Source organism: Manis javanica, chromosome 11, assembly GCF_040802235.1.
Source record: "Manis javanica isolate MJ-LG chromosome 11, MJ_LKY, whole genome shotgun sequence".
Lineage (NCBI taxonomy): Eukaryota > Metazoa > Chordata > Mammalia > Pholidota > Manidae > Manis > Manis javanica.
In genome coordinates, this window is record NC_133166.1 from 89,140,164 (window position 1) to 89,152,685 (window position 12,522).

The 12,522-nt window shown below is 33.0% G+C and overlaps 1 protein-coding gene across 1 annotated transcript in view; it reads left to right on the forward strand.

The window, feature by feature from the left end:
* Nucleotides 1–12,522, forward strand: part of XPR1 (xenotropic and polytropic retrovirus receptor 1) — a 232,685-nt gene that overhangs the window by 154,238 nt on the left and 65,925 nt on the right. The window contains exons 4-6 of the mRNA XM_037021098.2: nt 7,720–7,943; nt 10,343–10,492; nt 10,754–10,837. Of these exons, the coding sequence (XP_036876993.2) occupies nt 7,720–7,943; nt 10,343–10,492; nt 10,754–10,837 (458 nt within the window). The remainder of the gene's footprint in view (nt 1–7,719; nt 7,944–10,342; nt 10,493–10,753; nt 10,838–12,522) is intronic.

The following is a 12,522-nucleotide window of genomic DNA, read 5'->3' on the forward strand; positions in this document are numbered from 1 at the left end:
ACTTATCAGCTCGTGTGAACGTGCAGACTAGCCACCCAGACGTGTGTTATGTTTGTACATGTCTGTGTATGTGTGTATATGCAGTATACTTAAATAAATTTTTCATGAAATAATACTTATCCTTACCACTTATAATATATTGTTTTCTGTAATTAATTATTTCTATTTCATTTTTTAAATGCTGATTTATCATCCACTAAATTGTTTTCATGACCCCATATTGGGTTATAACCCTCAGTTTGAAAAATGGTATCTTGGTCACTTTTTTCAAAAATAATTTTAGACTTTGTACTATTAAAAATCTGGAGGCTCTGACTTGATGACTTCCTTTTTCCATGTGTATTGGCAGGGCCATTTAGGCGTGTCTTTTGTCATCACAGAGTAGGTACAAATTGATAGTCTTCAGACTGACTTTTTGCCAGGTCAGGAAGTGATGGGTAATATGAAGACATGATTGACAGAAATAGAATTTGGCATTTATCCTAAACAGTATCATTTTTCTCCTTATTTAGCCTCCTCCTCTATGGCAAATTGTCGTGTAGACTATAATCCTCAGACACTAGGGCACATGAAAAACTATAAATAATACAGGGTGAGTTCAGCTTATAAACCTACCTCCACCGTCTTATATCTCACAAATTATTTAATGGGTAGCTGGAAATGTTCATTTGTGAAGTGCTGTATAGTCGTGACTGAAATCTAAATACCCAAAACAAAAAGTTATAAAAGCCAAACAAACAAAACACAGAATGAATATGACCAAAATGTAGATATTTACTGTCATGCCAGTTCTATTACCTACCAATTACATTTTGGATTTTGAGCCTTATTCTTTTTTTATAAGTTTACCAGTTAACATTCCTAGGCTTCCATGTACTTGTAAAATGAACAAATTGATCCCCAGCCCTCCACAGTTCCGCATGTGAGGAGTCAGAGCTATTTTCAACATTTTGGAAAACCTGATACGAGTTATTTTATTACTCTTTATTTTTTATTACATTTTTTTGATTAATAAGATATGGGCATTTATATAAATTTATAGGTAGAAATCTCTTACTATTTGAAGGCCATGGAAAGGGAGGGAAATCTTTTAAAGAGAGGGGTTCTTTTTGGTGATAACACTGCTAATCACTGACCTAGAAGTCTCCCAGCTCTCTTGTGTACTAAAATGGTATCAATCCTGAAGGCTGTGGTGTTAGAAACCTTTTTTGTGACAACCAGTAATGTCCTTTTCCATTGGTAATACTAACCATGTCACAACATCTTTCTCTTTTCTTGAACCAGTTTTCTTTCTCTCTCCATTCAAAATACTTAGCTTCTAAACAGTATTTTTATGTACCTCTGTAAGAAAAAAAAATCTTAGAATATGTATCATTGCTTTTAATATTGCACAGTTAAAAACAAGCAAGCCCTTTTTAATGGTTAGACTGCTTTAAAAGCTAAGTGCTTTTTCCTTTGTTTCTAAACAATTTTGTTTCCTCTAGCCTGTCCTAGTTTTTTTACTTCAGTTATGTTAGGAACTCGCAGCAGTTACGTGCTTTTTCTTTCTTTACCAAAAAGGGAGGGAAGCAGGGAAAGGATAAAGGAAGGAGGAAAGCAAATTGCAGTAGTGTTATTTATTTATAAGTAAGAATATTATGTTGACAGAAACAGGTTAATTTCTTGGCTGTAAAATATTTTCAGGCTTCATATGAATGCAAGACCAGCGGATAATAGTTACTGAGAACTATTCCTATTACCAGTTAATTGTAACTATAATCCTATTATACAGCATCTTGCTATATGGTTTTCTTGATTCTTATTGAATTTGAGACACTGTATATTATACCACTGTGTACAGTGAAACATAAGAATCTCACTGAAATACTAAATGTTCATGGTACAAGCGATTATATATATCTAGTAGCCACATATCTAAACTATGACTTCATGGTTGGTTGCTCTTTGCTTACATGTGTGTCAAAATATGGGTTAAATATATATATAAGTAGATTGATTGCAATTCTATAATACTGCTTAAAATTACCATTGTCTTTTCATTTTTTCCTATATCATGATTCTTTTGAGTTCATTATGACAGAATCAGTTAATTAAGAGCTATTAAAGGATGGGTGGAGGGGTGGGAGAAGTAGGGGAAGTGTGAATAAAACAGCCATTTTGTTAGCACATCGGATGAAAATTAAAATTACAGTTTTGTTATCCACAATAAATTTAGCTTTCTTCATTTTGTTTTAAAAAAATGATCAATAGGTTTCTATTAAAAACAAGCCATGTAAAACCAACTTCTTTTCTTTCTCTTCCTTCCTTCCTATCTTATTTTTCTTTCTTTCTAAGACTGAAAGGATGGGAAATGCCCATGGTCATCGGATAATGGTTTCAGGATGGCATCTGCACAAAAAAGCAAATTGGCATCTAAATTCGTATTCTTTTGAACTGAAGGTTGCAATCCAATAAATGGGTCAGAAATTAAAATACCTGGGGTCATCACAGGCATTTTTTAAAAATATGAATAAAATGTAGTAGAATAGGAAATATCAGAGTATATCTAGTGTATTTATTTATCAATTATATCTATTAAGTTTATATGTAGTATGACACTTGATATTTTAAAAGTTTTGCGAAGTACTGTGGAAACTGGCATGAAGAAGCATTGATTTTACTTACAGGAAAAGAGGGACTGAGGAAAAGCTTCCTGAAAAAGTAACATTTAAATTCAGTCTTTGAAAATGCATAGGCATTTGCCAAACTCTCTTGGAAGAGGGAGTTTAAGGATAGCGGTGGGGGAAGTTGGAGTGTTAGCATTCCAGGGCAAGGGAAGTACCTATCCAGGTGTATAGTGCAATAAAGTACCGAACATGTTTGCAGTTGAGGAGGATAAAAAATAATCTGCTGAGAGTGGAGTTATAAGAAAATAAAGAGTGAGCTGTCAATCAGAAAACAGAAGAATGGGATGTTTTTATTCACACATGGAAATTTTAGACTTCAGTATTTAAGGTGTATCAATTTCAGGTAATAAGAATTCCAGATAAGAGCAGTACAAAAATTGCATGCAGTAAGATTAACTACCCTGAATAATCTAAGATGGATCATCATTCTTACAAACGATTGTCTATTTCAAGTAACACTGAGATCCATAAATTGTATCAGCAAGATGGTAACATTGCAAGACAAGTAAATAAACAATAAAAGTATTCTAAGACACTAACTTCATGTTATCAAGAATTATTCTTTAATTGCAAAACAATATAGCTTTGCTATTCTGAAGAAAGCTAATATTGACTATGATTTTTTTTAAGTTACATGTGTTCTGTACTCTCCTACTTCCACCCAGCAATTCCTCCATATTCTCTTCTATATAATCTTGCCTTTCTTCTCTTTTTATATAGGAACTTGGATTTTCTACATCATTCATTCATTCATTCAACAAACATGAATTGAGCCTACTATACTATATTCAAGCTCTTATGATACCAAAGTGAAGATAATGGCCCACACAAAAACTTGTATGTGAATGCTAATAGCAGCATCATTTGTATAGTAAAAAAAAAACTAAGAACAAACTAGATGTCTATCGTATTGTATGATTCACTTATATAAAGTGTCCAGAAAAGGCAAACCTATAGAGACAGAAAGCAAATCAGTGGTTTCCTGGGGCTAGAATAGCATGAAGATTAACAACAAATGGCCAAGGCAGAAATGTATGGTATGATGGAAACGTTTTGAAATTGGAAATTCTACAAATTTACTAAAAATCAGCACACTATGCTTACAGTGGATGAGTTCTGTGGTATGTAAAATATACCTGAAAAAGCTATTAAAAAATAAATTGTTCATAAAAAATGGAGATTATAAAACTACTGCCCTTAGAGATCTCATAGTTAGTCAATGAAATAAACATATAAACAAAGAATTATATGCAGTGTGCTGTGTGTGCATGTAAGAGGTCCCATGAGACCCCTAAGGAGGGAGCTTTAAACTGTGACTAAGGGTTTTTATGCAAGAAATGCTTTACATAGAAAGTGATATTTGAGAATAATCTTGTAAAGTGAGTAGGGAGTTTGCCAGATGGAGAGGCATTTGTCTCTTACTGTGTCTCATAAGAAGTAACAGGTCCTCTCTCATCATTTTTTAGGCATCTTATATTTTTTATATTCATGTAATGAAAGATGTAAATAATTACAAAATTTACATATTGATAACTGGCTAAGGAAGCTAAACAATAGCAAATTTATTAATCCTTTAACAATAAAAGTCGATCATATTACTTATGATATTCTGATGTTTGCATCTTACTCATTATCTGAGGTTTTTCAGCAGCAGAGTAATTTATAGTTCACCTTTGAGAAATCCTTACATTCTTTAATTATATGTGTGTTTATATTTGCATATAGTATATTTTTTCATATGGCTGTTAAATAGTTAGAACATAAATACTTAAGTTGTTTAAACCTAACTACTTAATAAACAGAAGTGTTAAGTATATATCTTTAGGCCTAAGAGCATCATGAAAAAAATTAGTGAGACATTAAATGCACTACAAACCAAGAAAGAACCAAGAATTTCAATACAGTGTTTGATGATGAGAATAATAAAGTGAACACATTTGCAATAGAAATGCTTAACTTACATAAAGGTACCTTTTTCCTTAGACTTCAGTATGAGATTTGAAAACAGGTGAATAGTTCTATTTCTTACAATATGGAAGACTGAAGAAATCCTAAAAACTTGTCATTACAGAACACTAAAATGCTGCATAAATTACCCAAAATTATAAGATGCAAAAAAAAGCATGCTTAATATGGTTAAAGAAATTAAAGAGAGTATCAAAAAAAATGAGCAAAGAATGTGAAACTATCAAAATTGACTTTTTTAAATAACCAGTTAGAACTTTTCAAAATGAAAATATAACTGAATTTAATATCTTAATTAAACTGTGAATTAGGTAGAGCTTAAGAATTTATAAACTTGAAGATGGAGCTGAAGTAGTTGCCCAGAGTGCAACACAGAAATAGGAAAATATAAGCTATGTAAAGGAGCAAGAAACTCAAGAGTCCATTGATATCTATGATTTGCTTTTCTTATTACCCATTCCACATTTCCTTTGTTCTCAGCCAGAACCCCAGCTAGCTAGGGTTCATTACTGTGTAAGATGACCCAGTATTTTAGCATAGGTCTAACCTAAAGTTAGACCCAGTAACTTTAATTGCTGAAGGGTCTGAATCCTCAGCAATTCTTTTTTGGTGGCTAGAGTTTTTCATTAATTTTTATTATTGGTCATGGAAGTATTAGGATGTGCTCCAGAGACCTCCTGGGTTGCAGACACAATCCTCATTGCTCCTATTGTGTATTCACTTACTTTCCCCTTGGTAGTCAGGATCAGTCACTTTGATCAGTTAACACCTTCTTTGCCAACTGGTTTAGTAGTATGATGAGCCCAAAATAGTCAGGTGGCAGTCTCATCTTTCAGTTCAGTGGAACAATAATTGTATTCCTCTGAAAGAAGCATTTCCCCTTGAGAACTAACCAATAGGCAGAGCTCAGGTTGCAGATCGGGAAACAAAAATTATGTGAGTGGATTATTAGGTATGGTAGTTAGAGGAACCACTTCCATTTCCATTCCTTGATTCCTAACTATGTATTTTGGCTGTGGGTGGGACAGCACTATGTATGGTCTCAATACTGCACCCTGTAAGACAGAATGCTATCCTTTCAGAGTTTTGTCTCCCAACTCATTCAGTAAAGCTTTCTATAAGGCCTGCTATTTCTGGGTATGTGGTAGGACCATTTTTATTCCATGGATATGTCCATTGCTTTACTATCTTTGTTGTGAATTGAATTTCTTATCAGAAACAAAGCTGTGTGGAATCCATGAAAATGGATAAGGCATTCCAGTTGATATTTGTACTAGCCAGAAGCATTATGACTAGGAAAGATACTTCCATATCAAGAATGCATTTGTTCCAGATAGGATAAATCTCTGCTCTCCACATGGTAGAAGGCATCCAGTGCACTCACTCAATCTCATTCAGCTGCTAAGTGGCTGACCCCTGTTCCAAGTGGGGAATGGTACCATATCCGGGGATCAGAGACTATGCTGGTGTCTGTTGCCAGGTAATTAACTGCGTTATTAGGTACGTAGCTGCATACCAGGTGCTAAACGTTGTGTTGATGATGTTCCAGTGATGATACCACATCTAGAACAGCAGCTGCCATTCGAGTGATCATTTGATTAAATTTATAGTAATCCAGTCATATTTTCAGGATCTAATCAACTTCTGTACACACTAAACAGACAAATTAAATGGGGATGTGATAAATACCACCTTCCCTGAATCTTTCAAGTCTCTGGTGGTTGCACTAACCCCTGAAGTTCCTCTAGGGATGTGTTTTGCTTCTAGGCTACTGTCTTGATAGAAGCTTCAGGAACTTCCGCTAGCCCTTACTACCATAATGGCCCTTACCCCTGGGTCAAAGTCAAAGTGGAGATTCTGCCAGTGGCCTGGTATTTCTACTCTAATTACATATTCTAGGACAGGAAAGTAATCTTAGTGTGAGTGTATGGACCAACGGGGTCCACTCTGAGTTAAACCTGGGCTATTATTCCATCTATCACCTGAACATTATAAATCTCTATTATAACTGCTGCACCAAATGGCATTTGGAGTCTCCAGAAATTTGCATCAGTTCAGAAAGATATGGTAGGTATAATTCTAAAATGGTCTCCCAAGATCCCTTCCCCCTGGTTTACACATACCCTCTCCCAGTTATTCAGTCAAACACTAATCTAGGTTCTACTGTGAAAGGATTTCACAGATGTAATTAAGGCTCCAAATTAGTTGTCTTTAAGAAAGGGAGATTATCCTAGGTGAGCTATTCCTGAGGGGAGAGATTCGAAGCATGAGTATTCATAAGGTATACAATTGTCACCATTATCTAATTCAAGAACATTTCATCACACCATAAAGACCTTGTACCCTTTAGTAGTCACTCCCTGGCCCTCCTTCCCCTCAGGCCCTAGGAACCACTAGTATACTCTCTATCTCTATGGATTTGCCTGCTCTGGACATTTCGTATAAATAGAATCATTCAGTATGTGGCATTTTGTGTCTGGTTTCTTTCACTTACTGTGATGTTGTCAAGATTCATCCATGTTGAATCATGAATAAGTACTTCAATTTTTTCATGGCTGAATAATATTCCATTATAGATATATACCATATTTTACTTATCCATTCATTAGTTAATGGACATGTGGGTTGTTTCCACTTTTTTATTATTATGAGTACAAGTTTGTATATGTGCATAAGTTTTTGTGTGAACATGTGTTTCAGTTCTCTTGAGTATATACCTAGTAGTGCAATTACTAGATCTTAACGTAGTTGTATGTTTAATCTTTTGAGAACTGGCAAACTGACTCCCAAATTATAATGCAGCTGTGCCTTTTTGCATTCTCACTCTTAGTGGCTTTTTAAATTCTGTATTTCAGCTGTGAAAAGAAGGGGTGCATTTGAGGTTTTACAGGGAGGGAATGAGGGGATAGAATGAAAAGAGGTTATTACATTATAACATTTTTTTCCTATCCTGTTTTAAATTACATGTAACTTTTTTCCTAAAACATTTAGGGAAACAAACTAGAATAATTAGTAAAAATTCAGAAGTCATTGAGAACTTTACCAGCTTTTTTATCTTTATTTGACAGTACTGTTTTATTTCTTATAGAAAAGCTTGCAGAGGCTCAGCGGAGGTTTGCTACACTTCAGAATGAGCTTCAGTCATCACTGGATGTGCAGAAAGAAAGCACTGGTGTTACTACTCTGCGACAACGCAGAAAGCCGGTCTTCCACCTGTCCCATGAGGAACGTGTCCAACATAGGAATATTAGAGACCTTAAACTGGCCTTCAGCGAGTTCTACCTCAGTCTTATCCTGCTGCAGAACTATCAGGTACTTAGATTCTTACCCCGGAGAATGGAGCCTTTAAATAATTGAGAATTTTGGAATTACATTGAAGTATACTAGTAGGCCAAACCAAAAAAGGGAAATCCTTAGCATGTCATTACTCTTCAAGTTCTTATTGGGATTTCAGATGTTCATATTGGCTAAAAACCATGTATCAAAAGTGGTAAAATAGTGTTAACAAGACCTCTATTTTTTAATATCAGATTTCTAAAACCTTTCATACAGTATTCAGGAGGAGCCCTTTACTCAAGGACTGATATTTGCCTCCTATTTTTAGAGGCATCTGGTAGTGGTGAGTAGAAATAAGAAAGAATGTTATGTCTGCTGAACTACCGCTGGCTATATAAGAGCTTTTATATTCCTGCAAACCTATAGCAACATTTCTATACAAAAGCAATTGGATAGTTTACTTTCCTGCAACTAATACTAATAACATAAAAGATACCGCCTTTTCAGCTTGCCACTAAGAATCCTTCCAATTATGTTATCTGTAGCTGCAATATACCTGTATTTTAAAAAAAATTATGAAAGAAAAGAATTTAGGTTATGGTAAATAAGTATAGAATCCACATATCTAGGCTGTTACATATATATCAAATATATCACTCAATATTTTTAAAACCCAATCTGAAAAGTTGAACTACCATGTATGCTAAAGTACGGAAATACAGAGCATGTACTCTTATCTAATTCTTCATAATATTGTTTACATAGTTAAATCTATAAAGAAGTTATTGAAAAACATTATTTGTTTGATAATAAACATTTAAATAGGCAAAAGCATCGCCTGCCTCTAAATTTAGAGAGACCTTAGGCACTATTCTTTTTTTTTTTTGGCACTATTCTTTTCCATTTTGTTCTTGTGATTATTCTAAGCAGTGGTTAGGATCATCACAGGATCATACATCTTAAAGAAACTATAAAGGGTATACAACAAACATATTACCAGGTGTAAATATTAGAATTTTAAAATAAAAAGTAATTATAGTCTTATATCTGCAAGAATCTAAGTTGTTAATGCATGTGCTTGTTTCCACCTTTCCCTTTCATAATCCTACTTTTTTCTTTGGTGACTTACTTTTATCATTCAAAGAAGAACACAATTAGAAAGCAGTTTTAGAAGAATAGAAAAGTAATTTTATAAGATACATATAATGGGAAATTCCTTTCCTTTGAAATTTGTACATAGCTTTATAATTTATTTTTGAAAATAAACAAAAATATTTCTTTCTTCTTACAATGTTATAAAACTAACATATTTCATTGATTATGCTTGCTTCTATTTTACAGGGAAATACCACTGTTACATTTTATTTTATTAGCTTTCCTGGAAGCTTTTGTTTTGGGTAGTTATAAAAAGCCCCCTTGGGAAAACAAAAACAGTTGTTAATTTATAAGGGTTTTTATCTATCCTCTTTTCTTTGAGGCTATTTATTCTGTAAGAATACATTTATTTTGAGAGTAAGAAAAAGGAAAAATGATTGAAAGCAGCCTCAAGTCATGGTATATGCATTCAAAGGAGAGTTTAAGATTAAAGTATGATTAAAGTAACATTAAAGTATGAGAAAAAAAATTGTAAACAAACCAGCAAGTAAGCAAAGCCTAATTTAGAGAGTGCTCTGTTTTTTTTAACTGATCAGGAGTTATGTGATAAGCAAATGTGGGAGACCTCTGGTTTAAAGAACCAGACAAATCCAGTTTCCTGCTTTTTTGCATATTGGTCAAAGAAAACAGAATTTGAGACTGTAGAAAAGTAGTACTTTGGTATAGTAGAAATGGAGGAAAAATGTGAGATCCTACCCATTATCAGCAAAACCCTATAACTAACCTTTTCTACTGACTCTTTTTTGTACTCTTCTCTCCAAACTGAGGATGAATAGAAGCAAAATGAAAGTTAAGAGAAATAGATGATCTTTCATTTTCCATGCTGATACATGCTTTCTTGCACAGAAGGGGGAAATGTATAATTACACCAGTCCTTCAAAAAGCAGAGAACTAATAGATTTAGTATATTATAAATCCAAATATTTCCTGAAAATACTCACTTGATCAAAGAAGCAAAATTACATACGTAAGTTATTTTGAAAACAATTGTATATATGAAAATGGAAATAAAAATGTTTGAGTTTAGTAGGACTTTAATGTACTTGTAATTGAAATACTAGGGTTCATAGTTCAGGGTTTCTTTTACCGATAGCATACTACCTAGAAATAAATAAATGAAATAAGAAGAGTCTTATCCTTTTAGTAGTAAATGCTCTTATGACAGCATTGCCTTTTCCTTCTGTACACGATCTTGAATCAGCTCTGTCAATACAAAATGCTTACTATTTTTCAAGTTTTTTTAATGGAAATTACAGTAGTGTTTCTGTTTCTTTCTGTAGAATCTGAATTTTACAGGGTTTCGAAAAATCCTGAAAAAACATGACAAGATCCTGGAAACATCTCGTGGAGCAGATTGGCGAGTAGCTCATGTAGAAGTGGCCCCATTTTATACATGTAAGAAAATCAACCAGCTCATCTCTGAAACTGAGGTACAGTAATCTCATAATAGCACATATTTGTAATAACATGTATTATTTTTAATGAAATAATTTCTCATTTCTGTTCTCCTTTTTGTAGTTAATTAGTTGCAGGCTTTGAATATATTCTTACTCATTTTTTTCTTTTGCTTTAACAGTATACATTCACCAAGAACTTATCAGAATACCATATATATAAATGGTTCAAAATTATTTATGCATTACTCAAGTTTAGTATAACCTGTGTCAGAATTTAATAATGTGTCTTTTTAGGCTGTAGTGACCAATGAACTTGAAGATGGTGACAGACAAAAAGCTATGAAGCGTTTACGTGTTCCCCCTTTAGGAGCTGCTCAGGTTAGTACTTGTTCCATTTGTTTGGTTAATTGGTTTTGTCTGTTTAATGATCAATACAATCTATTGAGCTGATAAAATACACTAGTTTGTAATATCTTGTAGTAATAAAATATCTAGTTGTAATATTGCAATATCTTCCCACCTTTCCCTTCTTATTCTATACTACTCCTATTTTTTCTTATTGACATGCTACCTTGGTCTCACCACATGACTGAGATTGGAAGTAGGGGCCGGATTCAGATGTCAGGGCTACTACATAGCTTCATCCAAACTGTAGTAGATACACCTAAAAATATATTTATTAAATGATATGTACACAACAGTTACACCAAAAACACTAGTGCTATCTTCTGTGTCCTAATATAAGTCTCAATAAACTTAAAAGAATTTAAATCATAAAAAGTTTGTTTTCTGACCACAGTAGAATAGAAATCAATAACAGAAAGAGCTTCCTCATCCTAATAAGAGGTGTTTATGAAAAATCTAAAACTAATATCTTACTTAATGGTGAAACACTTAATGTTTTCTATATTGGGACAAAAAAGGATATTCACTCTTACCACTTCTATTCAGCATTGTGCTGTAGATTATGCCAATGCAAAAAGGTAAAAAAAGGAAAGAAAAGACAGTCAGATTAGAAAGAAAAAAATAAAATTGGTGGAGTTTTTTTGCCAGTGACAGGATGACCTGTGTAGAAGAGCCAATGACTTTCTAGAATAGCTACTAGAATAAGAATTTATTAGCAATGTTGCAGAATACAAGATTAATATATAAAAATCAATTGTATTTCTATATACTGTCAAGAACGTTGGAAATCAACACTTAAAAAATAATTCTAGTTATAATCAAAATGTGAAATATTTAGGGATAAATCTGGCAAAAGATGTGCAAGAGCTCTATATTGAAAACTACAAAACATTGCTGAGATAAGTTAAGACAAATATGTGAGAAATACACCATAGTAATGTATTAGAACACCCAAAATTTTTTAGATATTATTTCTTCCTATATTAATCTATGAATCCAACACAACTCAACTAAAAATCTCAACAGGCCTTTTTTTCTTTATTAAACAATTGGTAAGCAAATATTTAAAATGGGGGGGGGAACACAAAGGACCAAGAATAAGCAAAAAATCTAAGAACAACTAAATTGAAAAATTTATCCTACCTGTTATCAGGCTTACTATTAAAGCTACAGTAATCAAAACAGTGTGGTATTACTATCAGGGTAGGCAAATAGATAATGGATCAGAATAGAGAGTCCAAAAATAGACCAATAAATATATGGACAATTAATTTTCAGTAAAGATACAAAGTTAGTTAGTTCAGTGGAAGAAGGATAGCCTTTTCAACAAATTATATTAGAGAAATGGCTTCCAAAAATAAAATTTCTGTACATCCTTCACAGCATATATCAAAAATTAACTTTAGTAACCATAGAACTAAATGAAAACCTTAAACTACACACTTTTAAAGAAGAATATATGAAAGTCCTGATAACTTCACATTATACAAAAATTTTTTAGAAGTGACACTAAAAGCATTTCATTAAAATTAAAAACTTCTGCTCTTAAAAAGATATTAAGAAAGTGAAAAGAAAAGCAACAGAAGAAAATATTTACAGAATATATCTGATGGAAGACTTGTATCCAGAATATATAAAGAACTCCAATGCTCAATAAT